The sequence below is a fragment of the Pyrus communis genome, chromosome 15 (assembly GCF_041283825.1).
Source record: "Pyrus communis isolate YQ-2024b chromosome 15, ASM4128382v1, whole genome shotgun sequence".
Taxonomy (NCBI): domain Eukaryota; kingdom Viridiplantae; phylum Streptophyta; class Magnoliopsida; order Rosales; family Rosaceae; genus Pyrus; species Pyrus communis.
Genome location: NC_142579.1, coordinates 25027753 through 25055593, shown reverse-complemented (window position 1 = coordinate 25055593; position 27841 = coordinate 25027753). Strand labels below are relative to the sequence as shown.

Here is a 27841-nt window from a genome sequence, read left to right as displayed (position 1 = left end):
ACATAATCTTAATCAAACATGGGAAATTTGCCTAGCCACAAATCAACCACGTTCCTGGATCTTCAAGGCTCCAAAACAAGCCCAAAACAACTAGAATTAAAGCTTGAGATGTCCTGAGCATAATTGCAAAAGGTCTCGAACCCAAAAGACATCATCTTGGATGCTAAAAAAGACCAAATTAAACAAGCCAAAAAGGTCACTTTGACAGCACTGCACGCTGCTCCTTTCTTTCTTATCCATAAATTATTCGGTTGGTAGAAAAATATGAAACTTTGAAATGAACAAGCTGAGAAACACACGAACATCCTCCGATTGGAATCATTCCAAAATTCATCCGTTTGATCACTTTTTGCTTAAGAGGAAGTCAAATGTCTTATATTGTAAGTATAAAGCAAAGTATCAAAAATCTATAAAATAACCAATACTAAGATTAGGGTAAAATATATAGCACAATATTGACTCATCAGGAGACTGTAGACATAATTGTGAGCATCAATAACTTGTCAATCAATAACTTGATCCTCAAGTAATTTATTATTTAAGTGATTTGATATTCAAGTGATCTTGCAGAGCCAATATGACTAGAATAGTAGAGTCCTAACTCCAATTACGTAATACCGATTTAGTAGACTGATTGTGGTAGGACATAAAATATGTGATTGTGATTATGAGTATCTCTCATTAGGCTTGATTAGAGATATTCTAGCAACTACATATAAAGGATTGTCCTTGCTCTCACAGTACATGTCCTATTCCAATGCTAAATCCTATTCACTAGCAATAGCATTTTAGATTGTAGAGGATAGAAGATAGTTCCGAGTTCTTCATCGCCATTATTTTTCTATGTATTCTACAAATAAGTCTGTCTATATTTTATATCGATTCGACTCATTATCCGTGATCCTAATGTCTAGTTTTTGTGCTTTCAAAATATGTATTACACGAAAGACTCACATTCAACCAACAAGAAAGATAATATTCACGAGTATTAAAAATTGCAAGATGTATAACTACCATAAAGGCATGACGAGAAAAAAAAACTGCACCAACGTTTGATAATCTTGTTAGAAGATAGGAGAAACGTGGAGGGGAATAGAGATAAAGTGCGACCAGAACCATGAAGACTTTATCGCCAAACAAAACTAAAATATAGGAGAAGCGTAGAGGGAATGACGAGCATCTTTGAAATTTTGGATTAGAAAACATAAAAGATTCAATCAATTCATAGAATGCATTTTTGAGTTTAACAATTAGATCTAGGTTCAAGAACTTAAAAACGGAAATGATGAACACATATTTTAATCTTTTACGCACTTTTCTTTATTCTTGATTGTTGATTCCATTTGATTTAGTTAATCCAATGTTTAAAAATAAAGAGAGGGATTGTAAAAAGCTAAAAAGGATGTGAGAAAATCTCTCCTCTAAAAAAATTGAGCTACTAAAAAATCAATATATATTATAATACATTTGCATGAAGACTCTTATCGCCAAACGAAACTACACCTAGAAGATTTATATATATTGTTAGAAGATAGGAGAAATGTGGACGGAATGACGAGCATCTTTTGGAATTTTGGATTAGTAAACAAAAATATTCAATCGATTCCTAGAAGGCATTCTTGAGTTCAACAATTAGACCTAGGTTCATGAACTTAAAACGAGAAAGAATAAACACATATTTATAGTTTTGACCATTGATTCTATTTGATTTATTAATCCAATGACTTAAAATAAAAAAGGGATTTTAAGAAGCTAAAAATGTTGTGTGAAAATCTGTTCCTTACAAGAATTAAGCCATTAAAAAATTAATATAATTATAATACATTGTTGAATTTAACGATTAAACGTGCGTTCAAGAATTTGAAGAAATTTATTGTGTGAAATATGAACCACTAAAAAGCTTTCTTTGGGATTGTGGACCAGATTTGGTGGTAATAAGGCTCCATCAATGGAACATGAGGCATTTGAAGGAAAATATTCGACCAAAACAAAAGCGAAAGGGAATATTCGAGCACTCTCACTTCCTGTGCGTAAGTGTAGAGATTTTTCAATGTTGCCCTCAGATTCAGGAGGCAAAGACGAAAACATGTCTCGGAAGCATGCCCAGCACGTGGAATTCAACCCTCGTTAGGTAGAAAAACACGGGTTTGCTGGATTGGTGGCTGCTGCTTCAAAAGTTTCCGACCCACCATTCCATTCCAGTCCACGGACTCCACAGAAACCATGGAGAAATAATGGTGGAGAAAAATTGAATCTTTTAGGGAGAATATGGACATGGGGTTTGCTGGATTGGCGGCTGCTGCTGCAAATGTTGGATTTGGAGAAGCAGAATATGAATTTGGATCGAGCGCGAGCAGGGCTCGAGCTGCCTTTCAATGGGGTGGAACCGTCTTTGCCTTGTGAGTCACTTCACTACTCAAAAAATAATCCTTTTCATTCTTTTACAGTTTTACTTTGTATTCAACTGTCCCGGCTGGTTGAAATCTGGAAACCCAATTCACGAATTCGAATGTTACTTCCAGTGCTTGCAGTATTAGTTAGAATTAGTGAGACGTTGTTGATTTTGGTTTGCTTGGATTGGATGCATATGGTGCAAAAGGATGGCTATGTGTTGCTGAACTCTCAAGATGTGGACTTTGTTTCCGTTATCTACTTACCATATGAATCGATGATTTGGATTTTTAATTGAAATTGCAGCTCCATTTAACAATCTGTTTAAATTCTGTATTGGGTTTGATAAATTAAACCGGAAGAAGAAACATATGAGAAAATCCTGTGAAATTTCTAGTTGAGTAATTGATGACAGAGCAAAGTAATTACCTTTCTTCCTATTATTTTTCAGTTTAAATTTATTAGTTTGTTTTGAGTGGCCCTGACCACAGTATTTTGGTTTTCGTCTAATTCCATTGTTGTCACTGAAGTTTCGCGAGTCACATTTATGAGTATGATAGATTGATAGGTCATTAGAGACTGTTAAAGTACCTGTAAAAGTAAAATCTGTAATTTGTACTTAAATTTGACTGTTGTGACATTTTTTATTGTAACTGATAGATACTTGATATATTGAGGTATATTTTCGATCAAATCGCTACCTTGTCTGATAGATTTTGTATGATGGCTTGAATAGCACATTTTCTCTTTTATTCCTTTGGATCAAATTTTGTTGTCTATTGATGTGTTCTTTGTTTCACTTTTCAATTTACAAAACTTCATATGTCCGGGGTTCAGGTTTCCAGTACATGCGTTGTATTGTTTGTGATTGCTACTTGATATTTGTCAATGATGATCACCTTTTCTTGATATTCAATTTCTACCAAAGCCTCTTTCATCAATGAGGTCTTCAGAAGGAAACTTTAGATAGACTACATCTGATTCCATCTTATTTTGACATGTCAACATAGCTCTTAGCACAGTAATTAATTCCCCAAATCCAACATTTTTTTGCACAGAATTTTGTTAATCTTGAACCGAGCAGGGCGGAGATCAGCCATGCAAAGTAACTTTCTTGTACTGTACTTGTTTACAAGCTTCCCAACAGTCTTGTTCAAAATTTTGAGGTGCTTACTGATCAATTCCTTTCAAATTTGCATAACTAATATGCCCACATATCCATCAAACTTACAAATCGAAGTATGCAGGGGGCAATTCGGTTATTGGGTTTCCTTTCTAGCTGTTGCCGCAAACCTCTTCTTTCCTCAAACTATTCCAGGTATTTTTATAATCTTGACCATGACGTACTTCTTGACTTATGTCTATGATATGATTGTATTGTTATTTTAGATTTTCGGTTTCTGATGATTATATATGTGTGCAGTTTCTCGTTTTCTCTTGTTTGTCATCACACCTGTCTGGGTTGCTAACGGACTGCGTGATAGTATCGTGGGCTGCATCTTTTGTCTAATACTTGGAGTTTCGCTGGTCATAACAGAGATTCGAGAAATCGGAGGTTTTTGTAACTGTCGATGTAATTTTCATTGCTTTGCTTATTGTCTTTGTATAGGATTTATCTTCTTCTTTACAATATTGTATCTGTGCTCAGAAATTTGGTAGAAAAGGAGAAGATGCAACATGTATTCTAGATCATTTATTGGCTTGTTTCGATGGCTTGTTCCGAACTCAACGTTGTTTATGAATATTACTGAACAGCTCCATTGCAGATGCCATATCTACTTAGGCCAGATATATTTGATTGTGTTCTTACTGTAGATCAACATAAAGCACTAATACTTGGAAAATCTTTTACATCTATGTTGGCAAAGTTTCTGCCGTGTGAATTGCAGATTTGGAGACTTGGACCTTATGTTGAGTAAGAGTCTAATTGCCCCTCTGACGCATCATATATAGGAGGAATTATTGGGTACAATTTGGGCCATGGCACGTGATAAGGGAAACACTAATAGAATACGATAGTGTATGTATCTTGTTACACGAGGGTTTGAAAATCATAACAAGTATTTAATTGTTCTTTACTGTGCCTTCCTAACCAATGTTGATAACTGCCAAAGATTAGTATTATAATACACCTACTTTTCTTAATAAGAGCAGAAAAAAAAAAAAAAAAATCTTTTTTTAATATTCCAAATCTTTCTAGTCATTTTTTTTCTTGACAGAACAACTCCAAATCTTTCAATTCAAGAAAAATGGATATCCCCCATCTCATATCTGCTAATGACTCACCATTTTTTGTTGCTCTTTTTTGATTTTTGCTCAGCAGCCTTACGAGGGACAGACCTTCACGGATTGTTACAACCCAAAAACCTACTCAAAATCTGTTCTTGGCTACACCTGCAATGGAGCAAGCAAGAGTTGCGAAACATTCCTCACCTTCAGATCCCGGGCACCTTACAACATGGTCTCTGCCATCTCCAATATGCTGACTTCTGACGTGTCTCAGCTGGCGGAGATAAATTCGGTTTCTGAGAAGCAACGTTCGAAACCAACAAGTTGGTGATTGTTCCGATTACTTGCTCCTGCTCAGGTGAGTACTATCAGCTAAACACGTTTCATGTTGTTGTGAAGGTCGATACGTTTTTAATCATTGCGAATAACACATTGCCAGGCCTTTCGACATGTCAAGCTATGCTGAACCAGAATAGTAATCTAACTGCAGAAAACTTGTACATTGGTGATAGACTCATTGTTGCTCTTAGATGTGCTTGTCCACAAAGAACCAAACTGATCTACGTTTCAAGTATCGTTTGACTTACTTAATCGCTCAAGGCGATTATGTTTCATTGATCAGCACGAAATTTGGCTCGGATACAGGGAGAACTCTTGAAACTAATGGGCTTTTGGAGCAAGACTCCACCATTTTCCCTTCACCACACTTTTATTTCCTTTGAAAAACCCTCCAAACAGTTCTCAAACCGTAGAGCCTCCCACATCATCACCATCACCTCCAGCAATACCTCCACCCCCCTCCAATAACTCAAACAAAACATGGGTTTACGCCCTTGGCGGAGGGGGACTTGTATTGGTCATAGGTGACATTATCTTCTGCACATTCTTCCGTGGAAGTACTAAGAAGGGTTTTGATCCAATTATTGCCTCAGAGAGCTTTGAGCCTCTTGAGAAACCACAAGAGAAAAAGGTGGAGGAAGAGGTCTCGGGACTTTTTAGAGGTTTATCTGGCATAGCTCAATCCCTCCAAGTTTACAAATTTGAGGATCTGCAACGTGCAACAGGTGGTTTTAGTACTGCTTATATGGTTAAGGGTCTGTTTATCGCGCCAAAATTAATGAGGATTTGGCAGCCATTAAGAAGATGAATGGAGATGTGTCCAAAGAGATAAATTTACTACAAAAGGTCAGCCATTCTGCTCTCATTCGCCTCTTTGGCGTTTTCTTTAATGTTGGACATTCATATCTTATCTACGAGTATGCTGTCAATGGACCATTAAGTGATTGGATCTACTACAGCAGCAATCATGGGAAGTTCCTGAATTGGACACAAAAAATACAGATTCTGCTGGATGTGGCCTCAGGGCTTCACTATCTCCACAGCTTCGCCACTCCTCCCCCATGTCCACAAGGATGTAAAGAGCAGTAACATTCTTCTCGACAGCGATTTCAGGGCCAAGATCGCAGACTTCAGTCTAGCAAGGTCAACAGAAGCACTGGAAGGTGAGTTTTCTTTGACAAATCACATTGTCGGAACATAGGCTACATAGCTCCTGAGTACTTGGAAAATGGCTTGATATCCACAAAGCTTGATGTCTACGCATTTGGCGCTCTCAGGCTGGAAGTACTCACTGGAAAAGAGGTCGCTATGTTTTACGAAAAGAATATTTGCTTGTCTGATGTAGTATACTCTGTGCTTAACAACGAACATGGAGGGCAGAGTTTGAAGGAGTTCATGGATCCTTCTATGCAAAAGAGTTATCCCCCAGAACTCGCTCTTGCAAAAGAGTTATCCTTCTATGCATTCAGTTTTTTTTTTTAAAGGATAAACTGTTCATGTGAACAGTTACAACCGTTCTTGAAGATAAACGTGAATGGCTTTAATTGCTTCATTACGCCATTATAAATATGGCCGTAAGATCAGAAATCGAATAACAATTCCATCGCTTCTTTTTCCATACTTCACAGAGAAACACCACAACCAATTCACCAAGAATCCAAGTTCGAGTGCAAGAACTTGTATCCTGCAAGATAGACGTCCGTTGAACTACTGCATTGGTGTAGGGGCGAATTTCTGTCTTAGGAGATTGCTACTGCAAGCTTCTATCTTCCTAACCAAGTCAGTGTTTTGTGATTTATTATTCAGTTTTATTAATTATTTATATTGTGAGATATATTTTATCCTTGTGAAATTTCTATTCGAAATAAACTATGCAATTGTTGTATATTATATGCTTGACATTTGATTGGTTCTAACAGTTTATTCGCTTTTGAAACCGATGAGCGACTAACACCGAAGACATCAGCTATGGATCCAAGATCCTTGTAGCTTGGGGGCTGGGAAATGTATGTGACATATGTTTGACATGAGGTAGGGGAGTCTGCAGAGCATGAAAGGTCAGGGCCTGTGGTGCGTAGCAATGCAGATGCAAAGTTGCTGCTCGAAAACAATACGAAAATTAGGAGAAAGATGAAAGATGACCGCCATTGGTGTTGTTGCAACTTCAACAGCTAGAGTTGCAAGAAAAACAAATGAATTTGTGCTTGATTCTGATGAATGAAGAATTACAAGGAAAACAGGCCTTTTATAGACCTGAGTTTTTGACAATTTTTCAGTTGCTGACATGGCAGTTCCTCGGCTATGAATTTGTACTTGAATATCTCATTGCATCTTGAAATTGATAATAAATTCGAGAAAAATATTAGAAACTTGATTAGGATTAAATCATGCTTAAAATAAGAAGTTAGATATACTACTTGTCGTTATCCGGCCTGGCTAATGAATATTTGACACTAGTCAAACAGAGGATTAGTCATTAATTTAAGTTTAATACATGAGCCCATGATTGAAAACGGCAAAATAGTTTCAATCTTGCCAATTCTTAATGGCTACCTTCATTAACCCCACAAATTGTGCATGAGATTGCTATTTTTTTTTTATAAGACAAACAATATTTATAATATTATAAACTACTCTAACGCATTAAATAAGCGGTCTAAAATGGATGCAAAAAATTTATGTACTATTTTGATAAACTGATTTAACTTGCATATTCCAACACTTAGCCTACCATTCCAATAAGAATACTGAACTTTAATCTCTTTTTCCAAATGTCCGCTCTTTTTTATCTCCTTCGCTGACCAGTAGGTCGACTTTGCTTCTTGGGACTCGTAGTAGTAAGGATGCTCTCTTGCAACCAAATTTACCGAGTGTCAAGTTCTTATTAGTTAGACAAAGAAGTCACATTTTGAATACATCATTTCACGTAATCATTTTATTACGTAGTAATTGTTTATTGGACGAGTAGTCCACTTTTTAAATACACGTCAGGTGTATATTGAACAGTGAAGGGACTGAAATTGAGTTTTAAGGGTTAACTTTCCCTGCAGTGAGTCATCTTAAGTTTTAAGGGTTGGAAGCTGACATTGAGTTTTAAGGGTTAATCAACAGCTAAGTTCTTTTTATAGGTAAAAGTAAACTACATGATATTTTTGTTTTAATACTAAATTGATTAATATATACTCGTGATCAGAAATTCACCGGAATTTGTTTTCTCCATTTGGAGTGGTCATTGTTCCGGATGATTCGGTGTGAAGGTGACATAGGTGCTGAAATAAAAAAATTTCATTGATCTGGTGTGATTCGATATTAAGCTTGTGCTCGAGTTGGATGGTGCTGATTGAGCTAAAATTCTGGCAGTGAAGAAGAAGAGTAGCATAAGAATACAGAGGTTTGTAGCAAAGGAAGGAGATCGCCATTGTTACGACCTGCTAAAATTCTGCAGGCTTCTCAATTAGTTATGGCAACATTTGCTTACGCGATCGTACTAGAAATCAAGCGACTCCCGACCCAATCATAGGTTCATGACCACATATTTCACACTAAACGGCTGCTAGAGAGATAAACATAACAAACTCAAAGGACGCCCGCCCAGAGTAGTTTGTTTTTTTTTTTTTGCGAAACGATAGATTATGTTAGATTAGCCACCGAGATTTGAACTCACGCCGTCGTGCAGGGCTCAACACCTTTCCACCATTGTGTAAAGGGCCAATTGTGCCCGCCCACAGTAGTTGAATGACAATAGCTATACTAAAGTTTTCAGTAGAAACAAATAATCAGACAATTTAAAGGAAAACATGTCTACAAAGCAAATGATTAATTAAGGACATGGGATTTGTCTAATTTCCATCCACTGTGAAGGGAAAAATAAATACCAGTACATAACAACACAAGCGCACACATTTAAGACAGTATCTGTAGTTGTAGATACGGTCCTTAACTTCACGATTGTACGATGCAAGTATTCCGCTACATAGTAAACCATTAGTACAAAAACTCTACCCGCCAGCTGATAAGAAACCATTTGAGTAAATAGAAAAAACTTTTGTAAGATCAGCAGAGCTTACCGTCCATAAGTGGCCGCGCAATGTGAGCGGAAGGGCGTCACTTACTTCCTCACAACTCTCTTCCACCACGGCAGCCTCTCTCCGCTTTCCTTCCTTCCAAAGACTCTTTACAAGCAGCTCTTTTGTGGCGGCGTCAGGCACCAACTTTAAATTCCGTAGGTCTTCAAAAACCCGCCATGCAAGAGCAGCTCTCCCACACTTGCAATATGCTTGGATCAGGACTTTAAACATATAAGCATCTGGCTGAACTCCACTCTGCCTAACCATTGCAAAGAGTTTCTGCACAGTTTTGATGTCCGCATTTAGTGCAAAATGATGCATCAACCCTGAAAACGTCTGGATATCGGGAACAATCCCAGACATAATCATCTCTTCAAGCACATCCAATGCGTCAGAATCCCTCCCGCACTTGGTCAATGTTCGTAAAAGAGAGGAATACAGAAGCATCAAATTAAAGTTCGATATAGGGCCACACAGGTTTCTATCATCGTGAAAGACCTTCAGAGCAGCGTCAGCTTCCTTTGAGATACCATAAAAATCAATGATCAACCTGATAGTGCAGAAGGGCAATCTCATTTGCTCAATCCTTATTTTGTTTAATAGTTGGTCAACCAATTCAGAAAGCCCATGGCGTGCTAAAAGGGTCATCATCCTTTGTACTGTGTAAATATCATGAGTAAAACCCGGCTGACAAGCGACCCAACAGAAAAAACTCCAAGCTGTTTCTGCTGATTTAAAATTCCTAAGAATCTTGCATACTAAACGAGTAGTCCACACAAATTTTGCCTCCTCCAATGCTGATACCTCATCAGAGTTCCACTTTTGCAAGGCATTTGCTAATAATCTTGGGTCTAACCATGGCTTTAACTGAACCCCATTAACATCACCAACTCCACCGACTCCACCAACATCATCACCAGCATCCTCACCACTATCCTCATCGTCATCGTCATCACCATCACCGCTATCAACACAATACTTTATGCTCTTGATTCCCTCATTCGGCAACATTTCTCTTAGAAATTCATCAGTCTCATGAACAAACCCCGCCTCTTGAATCCGTTGCAAAGACAAACGCATAGCTCGCCCGGGCAATATCCCATCAACCCGCATTTCTTTAAGTAAATTCTCAACCTCGTCAAACTGTTCAACACCAACACATGCATCTACCAAAACTGAAAACTGGTTCAAAGTTCGCTTCACCCTCATCAAAGGCAGCACATTAAACACCTCCATTGCAGATTTCCACTTCCCAGAACTCACAAGGTGCTCAATCATCACCGTATAAGTCCGACTATTCGGGATTGCCCCTTCTTCAATCATCATACTAAAAACCCTCACCGCCTCTGAATCTTTTCCCATTTGCGCAAAAATGCGCATCACAATGTTATAAGACTCCACGCACACACGTTTCTCCGAGCTGACTCTATACTCATCCCATGTTTTAACAACTGCCTCGACATCTCCAACCGCAGCCTGCCACTGCATAACATTCATGAAGCTGACGCGAACATTTCGAAACTTCCCAGCATGAACTGCTTCAATGAGGGAATTAAGCTCCGCAGCTCGGCGAGACTTGGCAAGCACTGTGGCCAAGGCATGAACCGTGTTCTGGGTATGATCGAAACGAGGGTTTGATTCGAGAAACTCAACGAGGGAGAGGGCGGAATCGGCGGAGGGCGCGGAGCGGAGGGCTTGAGTGACAACAAAGGAGTCAAGAAGCCGGTCATTTGCGAGCGGAGCGAGAGAGTTTGGGGCGTTGGACCGGAGCCGGAGACGAATGGAATCGATGAGTTTGGCGCGGTGGAGGTAGTGGGAGACCTTGTTGGGAAATGGATCGTGAGCATAGTGGCAGGTTTGTTGCTGGGTGAGGATGTTGATCAGGTTTGTCCTGCGAAATAGTTGCTTGAACTGCATGTCAAAGCGTCGAACAGTTGGTGTGCATGAAGTTATAAGCCATCGGCCAGGGGTTTGGCGGGTGCAAGCGTTGGAGGTTTTGGTCTTTTTGGTTTAAGTGCGCGGCGGGAGAACGATTTATTGGAAGCGTTTTCATTGATCTCGTCCTAAACCATGTCATGACTTTTATTTTAGAATAGGACTTCAATGCTAAGAGTGTTTAAACAGTTAGATTTGATATACATAACCGTTAAATCTTCTATTTTTCGATCTTACTCGTTCACGTTCTATACCATTCAGTATTACGTACTATTTTACAAGAGAGATTTATTATTATTTTTTTAAAATTACGAAGACATTAAAAGCAATAGTTTAGGGCGTTCTGACATGAAAAATACTTGGCTTGGCTTTCACGTAAGAAATCATCATATGCCCATAAATCACAGTTTGATAATGAGATACATTTGTGTGCATATTAGACTGTTATAAAGGTCATGAGCATCAAAGAAGCCAAATCATTCATTATTATATTCAAGCCAAGAAGTTTTTCAAAAATTAGTCTATCGAACACTGTATAGAGCCCCATTTTAATTTTTTTTTTTTTTTTTAACAATAGATAGAGGCGATAAGAAATTCAAACTCAAAACATTAAATATATCAGTGAAGGATGGTCACACTTGGTATTTGTGGATAAAAAAAACGTCACAGGCACAAAATATCAAAATGTAAACATTTTTGGCCTCTGAAAGCAATCCCTTCAAAATTGTCATCCCTCTTTTTGTTACAAATTGTGCCAAACAGATTGAGTGTAAAAATGTGGTGGTATAATTTATAAATATGTTTCATATGTCTCCCAAACTGTTTGGAGATGACAGCAATTCACACAGAAATGAGCATTCTCTTTGCTGATCTCTATATCAGTATATCTTATGATGTATATCCTATAAAATCAATATGGGCAAGGCCTAGGTATGGATTTATGCAGTAACAACTCTTTAGATCAACCCTACAAGTCACTCGGGAAAATTTCCGATCAATCGAATATGGTCGAGGGTCCTCCTCAGACCAAACTTGAGCACAGCTTGGTTACCTATCCTGAACCCTTCTCCGTAAGCTGTTGATGAATCCGACTCAATTTGGTGTTTGAAAAATTCACCGAGTCTTTTCTCAAAGTCAGAGCGTTTACCCTTCTTAGATGATGCCAAACTAGAAGAGGACGGGGAGGAGGAAGAAGAGGATGATGATGAGGCAACATCACTACCTGGTGTAGAATACGTCTCGGCGTCCAGCCACATATGTGCTAGCACTTGGCAGATACCTTCTTCGACCTCAGGGCTCAGGTTTGGATAGCCTGCACAACAACCTATTAGTAAATGCAAGCAACCAAAAGGAAATGTTACAAATGTCATAAACGGAATATTGAGTGCAGGTCCTGCGGGACAGGCACACACCGTTAAGCCTTAGCCATGCGTGCATCATCTCATGAGCCAGAATTGACCCTGTCAACAACCTGTGTTTATAGAAGTTTTAGGTCATAGACAATTAGCACATGACTAATGACATGGATAAAGAGGGAACAAGAGAAATATTACCTAGGAAGGCCATACAACACGAGAATTGCTGTTACTTCACAGCGACGAATCAACCTATGAGGCTCAGTTACCATGTCTATCATCCGGTAGCCATCTCCAATCTTTGGCCTCCTCAGAATCTGCAACATAGTAAAATATAAACATAGAACTCTTGTCCAGTGAACTGAAAGCTTAGAAAATATAAATGCCACTTTTACAGCTAAAATTTGAAGGAATAAATTCCTACAGTAGTAACGGTCTGTTCTTCTGACAAGCAGAGTCCTCTAGTCTCCGGCATGTGATGATGACCCTGCCCACATTAAAGTCCAAATAAACATCAGATTGAAGAAATGCAATGGCACGTTATTTTTCCAAGCTTTTAAGGCGTCAGTATTACATTCTTTTCTCCCTCCATGGCCTCATTTAGAGCTTGTCTCTCGACCAAGAGCATTGGAACTTGCTGCTTCACTTTCATGTTTAAACCTTCATAAAAATCTTGTATTTCAAGGTAAAGGGGTTGACACTCGTGAGTGTCCATAATTGCTGAGTCTAGACACTCCAGACACAGCTTCCGACCATCGTCAAGTAACAAATATCTTGTGTCTCGGGGCTGCAAGGTTAGAAGGCATATCATTACTAAAAATAATGTCTTATATCCTTTTCAGTTCCTTCAGGATTTATTGTTTTGTTGCAAAGAGGACAGGTTGTGTTTTCATGAACTCACCTCCATTCTTTCACAGCTACAACACCGAGGGGTCCTATCACGCTCATGAGCAGGACAGTATTTTTGTAGCCAGAAAGGATGTGCTCTATACTCAATAAGCCCAGCTGAATTTGTTGGGATCTATAAAGAAAGAACCGAAAAAGAAAAAACAGAAAATTATAAGGAGAAATAAATTTAAAAGGGCATGCTTCACTCTTTATAAGAAAATGGAAATGCAATATCATTAAAGAACTAAATAGAAGATAAACTTACGAAACTCTTGCAAACATCGCATTTTGGGTGATGCTGCTCCTTATAGCAGGATTTGTGGTAAGGGTGATTCCCAGACATAGAATACTGTCATGGATGGGAGATGCAAAATTAAATTATATATAGCTATATACAATCATGTTTCCAATTTTAAAAATAACTTGGCTGGGAATTCAAGTATTTTGTCAGCCAATTCCAAAGAAAATTCTTACTGAACAAGAACCAGATTCTGACCTCATAATCAGTAATTGGAAGATTGCAAGCACGGCAACGGAAGCATTCTGGATGCCAAACAGCACCCATGCAACTCAAATATCGTCCATGGCCAATTCCTGACTTGCAGCCAGCACATGTCCTACAAACAACAATTTTAACAACCTTCTCAGGTTGTATGCACCTTTGGAATACAGCTATAAAATTACATGAAATGCAAGACTCAATTCTCAAGTGGCCTAGTTTTATGAAACTACCCTATGTGAATTCATAAAGATTGTAACGATCTTGCACCTCTGATTCATAATAATTACAGTAAAACAACTCCAGAAAATTACTACACTCCTCTCTGGTTACGGAAGAGACATGTGTATAGCAAAGGATAAATTTATATCAACCTATTTTTCTCATGCTCAAACAAGTTACACATTTATAATTTGATTTTGTACCTTTTGTATCAATTCTTACTACATAGGTTGAAAACTCATCAGGTGGCTTAATATAACTAAGCGTGTGAGCTATAAAGCTAGTCTAAGCTTCCATATGGGCAACTCAAACTTTATTCCTTTCCCTTTACATCCATATTGTTTCACAACTTTTTAAATGTTTACTATCGAACAAAGTTACATCTGTATTGTTTCACAATTTTTTTTTGAATGTTTACTATCGAACAAAATCTAATCATTTTCAAAGTTATTGCGAACCTGTAGATAACAGAAATTGGCATATGACAGTACTTGGTTGACTAGACTAGATTCAAGAGATAGCTAAGTGTCCGTATTCACCTGTACCCAGCTGGCGTGAAGAATGAAAAGGGTTGAAATATATTGCCATTATCATGTCGAGGAGGAGAACCCATGATCAAACTTTCTTGAATAGCCTTTGCAAGTTGTTCATCTTCCTCCAATTGAACTTTAGCACTTTGTTCATCTTCCTCGTAGTGAAATTTTGCGGGTTTTTCATCATCGTCCGACTGAACTTTGGCCGATCGAGCATCATCATCTGATTCAACTTTGGCAGATCGTTCATCATCATTTGATTCAACTTCAGATGATTGTTCATCATCGTCTGATTCTACTTTAGCCGGTTGTTCGTCATGCTCTGATTGAGATTCATCTTCTGAAAAATAAGTAGGGTAATGGATTATAAGTAACTTATCACTCAAACAGAAGATAACAACCAAATTTTATGATTATGCCCCTTTAGTGGAGTAATGCAGAAGTCACGCTCTATGCTTGATAGAAAATGTCACAATTCAATTCATTACGGATTTCAAGAAGCATTTGCACACCTAAAGCATATTGCTCGATCGCTCATGTCTAGCACTAGTAGTTACTAATCCTTGTATGAAAAGTGGGGGAATTCCAAGTTATTCAGTTAGTCTATTGTATCCCAGTGAGGAAACTCTTGTGCTTATGCAGCATATGCAAGTTATCAATTGGTTTTTGCAAGTTTGTCAAACTTACCGATTACATTTTTTCCTTTTTGATCTAGTTCTGAAAGGGACAGTGCAATAGCAACATCCATGTCTTCTTCCTGGATTACAAGTTGCCAACAACATACAGTTAGCATTATACAATAACACAAAAATACAAGCATGATCAGTATGCAGGAAACTTCAGACTTAGGTTATCATGGTTATTTCTGTCAATTAACTTTGTGACGGGTAGATATCGGTCTACCTACTATGGGCATAAAACTAACCCACCACAACATTAAATGTGCAGGAACAATGAATAATTGGGTTTATAGAAGTCAAAAGAGTAATTACCACAGAATCACGAGGCTCATCCCATGTTCTATCCTCTCTAAATTTCTTCTTATGAGAATGACCCTTATGGCCAGAACCTTTAAGAATCTTAGTTAGCCAACCCATAACTAGAAATATTATCTGCCACTAGGATGGCAAACTGTTCCTGCACCAGGAGTCTATTATTTAGGGAAGAGAAAGCACAACATTAAATAGACAGCAGAAACAAAAACAAAAGGCAAAAATAATAGATATTTAGTGGCACGAATGTTAAATTGTGCTAGCCATTAAACATCGAAAGAAAACATTAATGGATGTCATGACTGACTAGCCCGATACAGACTGAGAATAAAAAATAAAGATGAAGCGAAGAAATAGGGTGGACTAAAATTGGTTCTCTCTCGTGAAGTTATCACAATGACATTTGCAAAGCAAGAAACAGCAAGAGTGGGATCGGAGAATATCTGTGAACAGCATACACACAATAAGCCTTAATCTGGGAACAATTTCCAGATTTAGGGTGGTAGCACTAAGAATAGATAAGCAACGAAATCATAACTAAGACAAGGCATGAAAACCGGAAGAAAAAGAAAAAGACATAAATTCTAGCTAAGCTAACCATTATACATTCTCAGCAAGTTTCTTACAGCATACAGGAGCAACATACAACCATTTAACAGATTCATATAATACTAAAATGACTACGAACCAACGGAATTTCGCTCTGTGGCATTCACACACTGTTCCAATAAGCACAATCCAATTCAAAGAAATTAACCTAAAAGCTTCCTTTTCCCAAAATTCCGATAGCGTGCAACAATCCACAATCCATTATCATCGAACCACATATTTGTACGATAACACGTTCAATCAAAATAAAGAAACAAAATTGAAGCAGGTGGGGCATTCAAATTCAATGAAGAAAGATAAGCTAACAAAACAGAAGTCCCAGAAAATCTACCTGAAACAAATTAAGATTCTGCAAAAACAGTAGAATCTGATGAATCCCAGATGAGATAAAGTTCCCAAATCCCCATCATACCAACAACAGCTTTTCAGTCCTGCAAATCCCTCAACCTTTCCTTGAACATAGTCACAACCAATTTGGTAAAGATAAAGGGTGGGTACTGCTTCAATACTACGCAAAATTCAGGACCAGATTTCAAAGGGGTTATAAAATATTAATAGAAAATTGCAAACAGGTGAAGCTTTTTGGAGAGCTCTGATCATCATCAGGGTACTAGAATCCACTTTTTCTTCTTAAAGCCCACCAAAAAAGACAGAAACTCGAAGATAGATGAATTGCAATGAATCTCAAAGGTTTGTGCTTTTCTTGCAATTGTTTCTAATCCCATGTGGGTCCTCTACCAATTCTCCACCACACTCCACTAAATGTCAAAAACTCCATCAAATCTTTTTCTGGTTGACAGAGAGTCAAGAGGGTGATGTTTGATCTTCCCATTTGGTTACGACTGAAAGCGAGGTGGCTCCAGAGGCAAAGCTTACCCAGCCACTGCTATTTGCTATTGCTTTTCTAAGCTCTTAAAATCCTCACTGTGGCATTCTGCCTGCCACATGGGTCCCCTCGATCTTCCCATATTTCAAGTCCGTTTACCAAAACATTGCGCATTAAATTATTAGTTGTTTGAGAGAAGAGAGCTTGAGTTATGCAACTGAGTATACCGACATGATTCAACGTTATGTATTTAAAATTCGTCTAACTTTCCAACTAATAATTTTTTTTTTTCTTCACAATGAAGGATGTATAATATTTGTGTTTGGTACAATATCAAGATATAAGTTATAACTAATTTATTGTGTGGCTCAAATCTCATTTATTAAAGTAGAATATCCTCTTAAATAGAATGTCCATGTATCACTTTTTTTTTTTTAATGACTGTAACAATTTACTTTCCGTGATATTCCATGTCTTAAATAAAATAAAATAAAAAATAAAAAATAAAAAACATACTAGACGCACCTTTTAAAGTTGGACGTTCATATTAAAAAGTTCTCTTATTAGTCTCTTTTTTTGGTAAGAATTGGATATTTACAAAGATTTTTAAAATGCACTTGAAATGTCACCACAAATGATGTATCATTGATAATAAATAGCCAAATTAAATGATGTGTTACTAATAAAAATTAAGCACGTTAGTCAATAGTATAGTAATTGTGGAGAAATTTATACACCAGGTTTTAGTGTCACATCCCGACCCGGGGGGACCACTTCCCGAGCCCGCTCCACCACCGTAGCACGATATTGTCTGCTTTGAGCTTACCATTCCCTCACGGTTTTATTTTTGGGAACTCACGAGCAACCTCCCAGTGGGTGACCCACTGGGAAGTTTTTGTGTGAGTTCCCAGAAACAAAACTGTGAGGGTGTGCTGGGGGCCCAAAGAGGATAATATCGTGCTACGGTGGAGTTGGGCTCGGAAAGTGGTCCCGCCCGGGCGGGGATGTGACGTTTAGCCATTACCTAGAGAAAAAGAAGAAACATAGAAAGAATTTTTTTTTTTTTTTTTTTTTGTGTCAAACGATAGATTTTATTAGATTATATGTTAGCTTCGTCATCGACGGGGTTCGAACCCACACCGTCATGTAAGAGCTCAACACATTTCCATCACTATGGTAAAAATAGAAAGAAATACTTTAAATATAAGAAACATGGCTTCACCATGTTCAATGATTAATTAATTTTTGGTTATACCAAAAAAATAAAAAATCAGTTTTTGTTTATTTGGTGATATTGTTGGAATTTGAAGCAAAATTAATTTCAGTCTCTCTTTGTAAGATTGCATATCCACAGATGACACTTTACCGCACTGATGAAAAACAATTATATCTAGGCACCTTACTGCGGGTTTGATCTTTACCAATTTCTCTCCTTCCTAACAATTGATAATTTAATCAACTAATGTTATAAATAAATAAATAAAGATTGCACTCTCATTCACCTTTATACATTCTCTTTCTTTCTAGTTATTCGACTGAACAATGTAAAATGAAAATAAAAATAATTCTATAAAGTGAATATTTTTTTTCTCATAAAGTACTTCTCTTTATATATATGGCATGCACGCTAAAAAAAGTGCATGGTGATGAAATTTTCACTACCTACTACCAGCTGCGCACAGTGTGCACACACAAAAATCCTCAAAAAAATCCTATTTTCCTTATATCTTGACCTTAACTAACTTAAATAAATAATTCCCAGGCACTCACTTTCTTCTCATATCACACGTCATTCTTGTGATACCACCCAACTAATCTGGATTGTTCCGTGATTTGCAACGTCAATAATCAACTAGCTTAGTGATTCATTATAATAATAATCAGTTAGATGAAGATTAATTGATAATCCTAAACGGATAAATAGTTATTGATAAGATAATCAAAAGATAGTCATCATGATAAAAAAAAAAAAAATTAAAATTAAACTCTGGTAAACTCATAGTATAATGTTTTAACAAATTTAGTTCAAAAATAATTTTAATTAAATACATGAGTAAAAATGTATTTTACATCACTCTTTCTGTCTATTCACATTCTAAGTAGAAGTTAATTTTATTTAATTACCAAATATTATCTCCAACCATTTTCGTGGATGAGAATCCCTGCAACTTGTTCACCCTTCAAACGCACAACCAAACATCCTCTTCTGTCATATCTGTCCATCTCCCAACACCTTTCGAAAGCACAATCAAACCACCCAACCACCAGCCTCCACCAACAGCCCGCACCCACCCCCGGGGTTCCAAATTGCGTGAGTAGCCATGCAACTTTTTCACCTTTTTAACTCCCTCTTCCTTCCGCTTACACCAGCCACCATGGCTGATGTGCCATCCATCATATTTGTAAAAAAAAAAAATTTTGAATACTTTTCAAGACGAACAAATGAATAAAACCTTTATGGAGCTGGGAGTCGCCATATTCGTGCTGTACTTTTATATGCAAGCGGAATTGAATTTTATTTAATTACCAAATATTAACTTTGTGGGTGAAAGTTAAAACAATCAATCTCAAAATAAAAATACAAGATATTAACGTGGTTCAAACGAAAGATGAGTGAAAGAATGACAAACAGGCGTACGAATGACTACATTAACTGAACATAGAACTGAGGATATGATGTAATAAGGCATCATCGTTTAGTTCAATTACTCTACTTGACTACAAGTCTGTTTGAGCTTAGTAGGACTTTTTTCATCACCCCTATCTATCTTCCTTCTATGATATTCTTTGGCTTCGGGACTAAGTATAGGCTATGAGGCTTTGATTGTTCGATTGTTTCATCTCATTCGGGATTCATCCCGCCCTATGAAACAAGGCTTTTTTTTTTTTTTTTTTCCAGGGTATGGATTCAGAAAGCAAGCACGATTGGAGAACTCTAACAAACATAGAAGCTTATTCCAACTTGTTCTCTAACTCACAAATTGATTCTCACCAAATTTCCAAGCGATTGAGCCATGAGTTTGCCACACACTCATGACTCCAAACGGTGACCTCCACCCCAAAACCCCATTAGAGAAAACTCTCTAAAGCAATGGTGGAGGCATACTAAATAAGCTAACCCTAAGGTCCTATTTATAGTGTATAGGACTTAGGCTACAATGAGAATCCTAATTCTAATTGGAAGTAAATCCAAATCCTAATCAAATAAGTAATTAACAAAATCTCTTCACCAAGTAAGGAATCCAACTAACAAGTCAAATCCAAACCCAAATAGCATACCAAAACAAAATAGGTAACACAAACCTAATTTATGCATCATCCTAATTTTGAGCTGTAAGTTACACACTTCGTTGTCCTTTGCACCTTTGGCAACCGCCCTCACCCACCACCACCACCTGTCATGGTCCTTCATCCCTTTCCAAGCCAATGATTAATTGTATCATGTGAAAATATGGTTTGATCAATGATTAATCGAATTCATGGAACCTATAATAAATGTTTTGGCCAGTGCACTGGTTTGGTCGAATTTGTAGAGGAAGGGTATAGATTGGTTGGATTTGCAGAGGAAAGGCGATCAGGGAAGAGAGAGGTTGGAGGGGACAAGGATGGGATTAATGGAGCGGCTGGAAAATTGCAAAGAGAGCAAAGAGAGGAGGAGGAGGAAAGTGCACACGTACATTTTCCCTGCATTTAACAGACATTTAACTGAAAAAAAAAATCTCTTTTAGATTAAATTTGTTAACAGACTACATTCAATTCTATTTTTTATTTTTATTTTTGTTACCACGAGGGTTATCCTCTGATTATCTTATCAACACAGGTATATGCCAATTGATAATGATATATACATATAAATATATATATATATATATATATATATATATATATATCATATTTTTGTACCACAATAGTGTACCATTTAACATGGTAAGTAATGTGTACATATCACGTCAATTAAACCTAATTGGATGTTGGTTGTATGTATCATTTGTCACATGAGAAAGTGTACCATTTGACATGGCAAGTGATGTATACATGTCAGGTCAATTAATGAATCTATCTGATTAATTGTTGATTATATGCATCACTTACCACATGAAATAGTATACCAATATAACCTTACAATGTAATCTACTTAGCATTACGCTAATTAATTTCGTATTGTTTTGTCATGAGCTGACAACATTGTATGCCACATTTCACCACGAATTTTATGAATGTTTATTACTTTTGCGATGATATGCCATACCACTATAACATGTAGATGGTGGACGGAAGAACATGTCTCTTTGCCTAGTTTTTCTTAAATTTTTGTTCTTATTCAAGTTTTTTTTTCAAATATTTTGTCGAATATCTTGTCCAACTAGATGAACATTGAAGAGACCTAATTGAACAACAATTCCACGTGTAGCATAAATGGAAATAACACCACTAATCTAAACTAAAACCCTTTACTGTGACAAATACTAACAAAGGAATTGTGTCTCAACTGCAGGCATTTTCTGATATATTTTTTTTTAATTTATTCTGCTGTAGTTAGGTAAATTGGTGCCAATGGAGTATTGATGTTAATATGAACACATGAAGACTTTTATTATCACAATAATTGTCATCACCTTAATGTTGTCATTCCCATGTTGCTACGGTCTACTCCACTAATGTCATTGTCAGCATCTCACCATCTTCACCCCCCTTTCATCGATTTGCACCAAATTTCTTCTAGGTAGGAGAGAATTGTGAAAAAGGAGTGGCTGGTTCAATCAGTGCTTGTGGATAGGGTGTTGAGACGAGTATACCCTCAAAAATATGTTCATGCGTACTCAGTGACGGATTAAGGATTCTAACATCCAATTATCCTAATCAAGGTTAAGTAGTAGTTGGGTGGCGGACATGGGTCTAGCACCTATGCGCCTAGATAGGGCGTAGGCAGGGTTCTCGACGGATTTAAGTAAATTTATTATATGTCATTTAAATAAATTCTTGTTTACACTTAAAAAAAATATACTTGTATGCAGAATTTGAGTTTATTATTTAATTAGGTTTATTATTATTTTAACATATAACATACAAAAATATCAGAATTTTTGCTTTAGTATTTTAGTGAATTTGATGGTATGAGATGAAAGTTCAAGTCACTACGATTTGTAGTATTTTACGAAATATTTTTTAAATGTTGTATGAGTTTATAGTGAATTTTAAATAAATAAAAGTGTCAAACATATAGTATAAAAAGTGTTGGTTGAGTAATAAATTTTTCCTTTATTAATCAAAATGCTAGGTGGGAAACCTGATTGGACAACAATTAAAAAATAGGGAGTTGGTCACATGGGAAATGGAGAGAGAAAGTCATTTTCTCTGTCTTCTTCGTTGGAATCAAGGTCCAACAACAGCAGAGCCACAGTAGTATTCTGTGTTCCTTTTTGTCTAAAATTATATATTTCTTCTTGATTCAAAGCTTCTGTTGCATAGCTTCTACACAGCTATTGTGGTCTTCTCTCTTCCACCGCATGCCCAGACCATTGGGTGGTCCTCAAATGTCATGTGTAATTCATATGTAATTGGTAAAACTACATAAGATTGTTAAGGGGACGGCGGAACCCTATTGTCCTTTTATCATTATTTTCTAAGATTGTTCCCTTTCAAATTGGTTTCTTTAATATATTTTTTAATTGTTTTAATTTAATTAAATTCGTTTTTAATATTTTAGGTCATAAAATCAACATTTTCTAAACTTTGTTTTCAAAGAATTAATTAAGATTTGGTATTTACATAAATTATTCATTCAATCCATGTGGAAACGACCTTACTTAAGCCATTTATACTGCAACTACCTTGTTCTCTCGCAAGTATTTTTATCCCTACTTTTGCAGGTGGTAAAAATTTCTATCACATATCTAGGATTCTAATGCTATGAATATGTGCGTGCCTACCCTTGTCGAATGAGGACTTACATATGTTCTAGAGTAGTACTTGTTAATTGCGATTAAGATGTTAACCAATTTCTAGGATAAGTAAGTCAATGCTAATACTTACGGTGCATTGTGATGACTCAAATTCTTTTCGTTCTTGATGATTTCTACTTGTTAAATCTATGAACACATCATTGCAAATTGCATGCTAGGGACTAAGTTGAGTTGATAACGTCATTCTCTTAACATACTACGTAAGAAAGAGTAATAGGTTATGTTCTAACATTGAACCGACCTGAGCATCTTCATCCGGAAATAAAAGGAATTTGAATGAAACGTAACATGTTTGCATGATTATTTGGTGGTGGATAGCATTGCCCCTAACTCGTTTTCTTAATTTGTGAAATATAATCTATTTTTATAATTTAAAATCTGTTTCTGTCATATTTTTGTTTGATTTAATTTAAATAGAACATCAACTCCAAAAATCCTAAAAATTTGTGTGAGTGTACCTCTGTGTGTCTAGTATCTGCATATAAAATGTTGTTGAATTTTGATAATTGTAAGTTGGTCTAATAATTATTTTTCGGTGGTTGGTCAGTAGGGATAACAGCTCAGTTTTTTTTTTATACTTTTAAGTCATTAGATAAAACAATCTTCTTCGAAAAAGACCCTTATTTTCATATGCTACATTTGACAAATCTTAGTGTTAATAAGGAAAACCAATAGGACAATTGTGAACTACTTTGTAGTGTGCTTATAATCCTATCACTTTACATGTTTTTGTAGGTTTTTATTTTTATTTATTTTATTTTTTAAATTCTAATGGGAGATGAGTAATTTTGGTATTATCCAAAGGGATCCCATTTTTTGGTAAAAATGGGGACTAGTTGTAGGGCTCACTTCACGTCGAATTTCAACAATCTGAACCGTCTATTTTGTTAATCTCAATTCGTAGATCATCCTTGCAAAAATTTGATTCAATCCGGAACCGTTTATCTATTTAATTATCATGATGAAATTTTATTGTTTCTTATAGAACAAATCAAACAAGTTTTGTGAATTTAAATCTTGAGGTTATTTGGTTCACAAAGGCCTTTGCAAGTAATTGAACATTGTGATGGCAATGACTGTATTGTGTAATACTACTTAAATGGTACATATACAGTGGACATAATTGATAGGATTTTTACCACCATCAAAAGTAGGGATGAAAACAATTAAAATACTTGCAAGAGTACAAAGTAATCGTAGTATAGTCAGTTCTAGCAAAGTCGTTTTCTACAAGGATTGGATGAATAATTTATGTCAAATCAAATCTTAATTAATTATTTAAAACAAAGTTTAGGAAAAGGTTGATTTAATGACCTAAAATAATAAAAATGAATTTGATAATTTTTTTTTAAAGAAAGTAACAAAAATCAAGAAACTAAAACAAAACAGTTTTTAAAAATTAATTCAAGCACTAGGGTTTCGCCGTCACCTTAACAATTCTACGTAGTTTTTCCAATCACTTATGACTTACACATGCATATTTTGAAGGTTAGGTTTTCCTAAAGTATGCCTACTTGGACCTCAATATAGAGCATTTATCAAACATACAACTCATCTATAGTATTCAAATCAAATCTAAACATGCAAGACTCATTCAGCTTTGTGAAACCTTTTGAAAAACTATGCAATCCTTAAGATGTGGTATTCATCCTAATTGAACTTACACATATTAACCACAAGATGCCTTCGTCAATTTCAGGGACCGACATCCGATCAAAATTGCATCAAATTAATTTTCTAAATATCCTAATGGTGATTAAGCATCAAGACAAGTAGATAGTTTAAACACGATGATTAACATTTCAAAACCTGTGTCCATAATATCATAAGCAAATAAAAAAGAAACTACATATTCTTGCTAAGGCTTGTGGCATCGTCATAGCAAAAGAGAATTAGTTACGAATAATTATAAAACAAAATATTATTAAAAACTTGAATAGTAAACACTTTGAAAATAAACTTGAATCATCAAAAGCTATGCATTCTTGTCTTCCTCAAAAACCCTAATGGCTAAATAGTCTTATTTATATTGCTACACAATTAAATTCCTTACTAGAAAAAGTCTTCTAAAAACTAGGAAACATAATAAGTTAAGAGAAACTAGGAAACATAATCCTAATCAAAGATGGGAAATCTGTGCAGCCACAAATTAGCCACGTTTCTGGATCTCTAGGCCTCCAAAGCAGGCCCAAAACAGTTAGATTAAAGCTTGAGATGTCCCAAACATAATTTCAGAAGGCCTCGAACCTAAAAGACATCATCTTGGATGCCAAAAAGCCCAAATAAGCCCAAAACGTCACTTTAACAGCACTGCCCTTTACTTCTTTATTTCGTCATCATAAATAAACCGATTGGTAGAAAAATCTGGAACTTTGATATAATCATCTTGAAAGACTCAAGAACATCCTTCAATTAGAATCACTTTAAAATTCATCAAAGTATCAAAAGGAAGTCGAATGTTCTACATTGAAAATATAAATCAAAGTATCAAAATTTTCACAAAATAACCAATAAATTATAACTAAAAATAAGGTAAAATATATAGTATAATATCGACTCATCAATAAGGCTATCCTTTTTGTGCCTCCTCATATTCTTCATTCTTTATGTGAGAATGCCTGTATTATTGTTCTACATATTTAGACCAATTTGTCCAGACTATTGTTTGTTGCTAATTATGTGAAGAAGGGAAGAGGTCTACAAGGAATCTAGGTTAAAGTCATGAACCATGAAAATATGAACATAATTTGCATTAATTCAAATGTACTCTCCCATCATGTGAAACCAGAAGAGACGTCGGCCATTATTACAAGTGATGCTTGTTTTGAGATCCTGCAGGTCTACAGCGGACAAACGCATATTTTATGCATTGGTTAAGATTGAATAAAGAGTGAGATTTGGATCGTATCATTAACAATCCACAAAACCATGGAGGGAAGACCGAACCAGAGAAGGACTTTACAATCCGAAACAAGATGTTATGAACCCAATTTGTAATTGAGGTTTATGCTTTAATTAAGAGTCAAGTTAGTTGTAATTGAGGGGTTTACTTGTTATTAGCGGAATTGGTTAGAAATGCTAGCTGGCAGTTGTCACACTTCGTGTATAAGAGCACCTGCTGTTTGGTTTGAAAACATATCAGAATTTAAAAGAAAGAAATTAAAGACAAAAATATTTGGAGCTCTGCTTCTTCTTCTCTCATTCCCTCTTCTTCCCTAGCTTTCTTGTGCTACTTGCAGGTTGATTAAGAGAATTGAGAATTAGGTAGTATCAATGGTATCATCCTTCTCCCTCCTGTGCACACCCGCCAAACCGTTGCCTCTCGTTTCTCTTCCCTGGAAGATCGTGTTGCTTCCTTGGAGGCTATCATTGCCTCTTTACCTTCCTCATCGCCGCTACCATCGCTGAGGCCTTCAACAAGACCTTCGACAAGGCATTCGCCAAGGCCTTCGATGCCTCTTTTGAAAAATTTCCTTGGGAAATGCTCTCTCGAGGTGTCGGGGATGGAACATCTGCCCCTCTTATTGGTGATCATCATGATTCTCCTGCAACTGATCCGATCCATCTACGTTGGAGCCGAATCTGTGTTGGAGGTACCCAATCATAGCTTATTCCATCGGCAATCCAAGCTTCACCGCAGCTCTGCGAGCACTGGCAACTTCGGCCGTCAAGCCACACTCGAAGGACTCTGCTGCAATTACAGTTTCACTTGCCGAATCAAAGACAAGGATTCATGCTTCAACGATGACCTCTGCTCCGCGGTTGCTTTATGAGCACTCGTTCTCTGATACTACGAAAACTGGACCTGAGGATTTTTGTGCATGAAAACTGTTTGATGAAATTCCAGACTCAAGTTGCTATGTTGTTCTTGATCGTGACATGTGCTATTGCAATGGCATTCGGGATAAGGGTGGAAGCTCCAAATTTAGGCCACTGGAGGACTGTCGAATGAAGCAGGGAGCGAAGATTGCACAGCCGGATTACGGTGACAACATTGGTTATTTCATCAAGAAGAAGCTTCATGTTTGGTGTCAACTACCTAGTGGGTTATGGGAGTTAGGAATGATACGTCGACATGCAGTATTGAGATCCTTGACTTACAATCTTAAAGATCGGAAGGCCATTTGCCATGGGCTTTTGCATTTTGTCCTTGCGTTTTCCACTAGGGTCAATGAGCTTGTGTATGATGCTTTGTTGAAAGATCACTTTGGGTGGGTTAATTGGTACCTTGTGGGTAAATTTGTGAAGAAGAATTTCTATGCATTGCATCTGTTTGATGAAATGTCTCAGAGGCATAATAGGGAGAATATGCCATTGAGTAGCAACCTGGAAGCTTTGGATATTGTTGTACTCGTATGTCGTTCTTAGCCTAAATATCTTGCAGCTAGTTTCACTGAGGAGAATGGGACTTTGGGTCATATCCATGCTATCAAGCAGTTCCTCTGCTTATCATTATTACACATCTGTGCGTTGACAGTCATGACCATTTCCCAGCTTCCCTGTTCTATTTTCATCAGCTTGTTGTTGCAATTGAATCAGGAATTGTGTAATAGGGTTGATATACAACTCGATCCTGTTTCCTTTCCTAATTGCGTGGAGAATGACCAGATTTTCCAGCAACCGGGTTAGTGTTACAAGCTCAATGATCCTTGTGACAATATATCTTATCAAAGAGTTGTCTTCAATCAGAGGAATAGTACAACATGGTTGATGGAGAAGCCCTGCATTCTCTCTTTCAAGGTAGTAGAAGCAAATGGGAAGAGAAAGGGTTTTGGGTTTGTTACAGCCATTATTAGGCTCTTGGAAGAATCTGCCAACTTAAAAGGGCTTGAAGATGGACATTTCGGACAAGAACAGGACATGTTTGCAATTCTTAGCTGTAAACACATAAATGACCCTCTAAAAATCAAGGCAGAGTTATTCCCTTATAATTTGCAGAAGCTGCTTCCTATAGTTCTTTTCCTACCCTTGGTTATTGAGCAGGATAATGCTT

At 36.7% G+C, this 27841-nt stretch overlaps 4 protein-coding genes across 10 annotated transcripts; 2 read left to right on the top strand and 2 right to left on the bottom strand.

The window, feature by feature from the left end:
* The first annotated feature begins 2132 nt into the window (after positions 1-2132).
* LOC137715305 (cold-regulated 413 plasma membrane protein 4) lies at positions 2133-7328 on the top strand. Of its 4 annotated transcripts, XM_088686956.1 has the most exons (8): positions 2165-2399; positions 3450-3557; positions 3639-3709; positions 3815-3964; positions 4712-4978; positions 5060-5805; positions 5922-6738; positions 6879-7328. In XM_088686956.1, exons 1-5 carry the CDS (start codon positions 2269-2271, stop codon positions 4882-4884), a joined length of 633 nt encoding a protein of 210 aa, XP_088543082.1. In that variant the 5' UTR covers positions 2165-2268; the 3' UTR covers positions 4885-4978; positions 5060-5805; positions 5922-6738; positions 6879-7328. The 4 variants fall into 4 exon arrangements, with proteins under 4 accessions (XP_088543081.1, XP_088543083.1, XP_068310690.2 ...); XM_088686955.1 differs by lacking the exon at positions 6879-7328 and having other exon boundaries at positions 2133-2399; positions 4715-4978; positions 5060-6738; XM_088686957.1 differs by lacking the exons at positions 3450-3557; positions 6879-7328 and having other exon boundaries at positions 2133-2399; positions 5060-6738.
* Positions 5764-6948, top strand: LOC148690767 (protein LYK5-like). The gene is made up of 3 exons (XM_088685009.1): positions 5764-6034; positions 6161-6407; positions 6879-6948. Exons 1-3 carry the CDS (start codon positions 5764-5766, stop codon positions 6946-6948), a joined length of 588 nt encoding a protein of 195 aa, XP_088541135.1.
* A 1415-nt stretch (positions 7329-8743) lies between the features above and the next one.
* Positions 8744-11120, bottom strand: LOC137714127 (Tetratricopeptide repeat (TPR)-like superfamily protein). 2 transcript variants are annotated; one of them, XM_088686989.1, is made up of 2 exons: positions 9027-11120; positions 8744-8928 (listed from the first exon to the last, which is right to left on the bottom strand). In XM_088686989.1, the coding sequence occupies exons 1-2, from the start codon at positions 10941-10943 to the stop codon at positions 8902-8904; spliced, it is 1944 nt and encodes a 647-aa protein (XP_088543115.1). In that variant the 5' UTR covers positions 10944-11120; the 3' UTR covers positions 8744-8901. The 2 variants fall into 2 exon arrangements, with proteins under 2 accessions (XP_088543115.1, XP_068309515.2); XM_068453414.2 differs by having other exon boundaries at positions 8744-11119.
* Positions 11121-11654: 534 nt separating this feature from the next.
* LOC137738183 (protein DA1-related 1) lies at positions 11655-17100 on the bottom strand. Of its 3 annotated transcripts, none has more exons than XM_068477822.2 (12): positions 16391-17100; positions 15451-15589; positions 15146-15215; positions 14465-14798; positions 13701-13821; positions 13470-13553; positions 13218-13337; positions 12891-13103; positions 12741-12803; positions 12515-12633; positions 12374-12432; positions 11655-12273 (listed from the first exon to the last, which is right to left on the bottom strand). In XM_068477822.2, exons 2-12 carry the CDS (start codon positions 15553-15555, stop codon positions 11936-11938), a joined length of 1626 nt encoding a protein of 541 aa, XP_068333923.2. In that variant the 5' UTR covers positions 15556-15589; positions 16391-17100; the 3' UTR covers positions 11655-11935. The 3 variants fall into 3 exon arrangements, with proteins under 3 accessions (XP_068333923.2, XP_068333915.2, XP_088542022.1); XM_068477814.2 differs by having other exon boundaries at positions 15451-15595; positions 16391-17098; XM_088685896.1 differs by having other exon boundaries at positions 15451-15608; positions 16391-16745.
* Positions 17101-27841: the final 10741 nt, after the last annotated feature.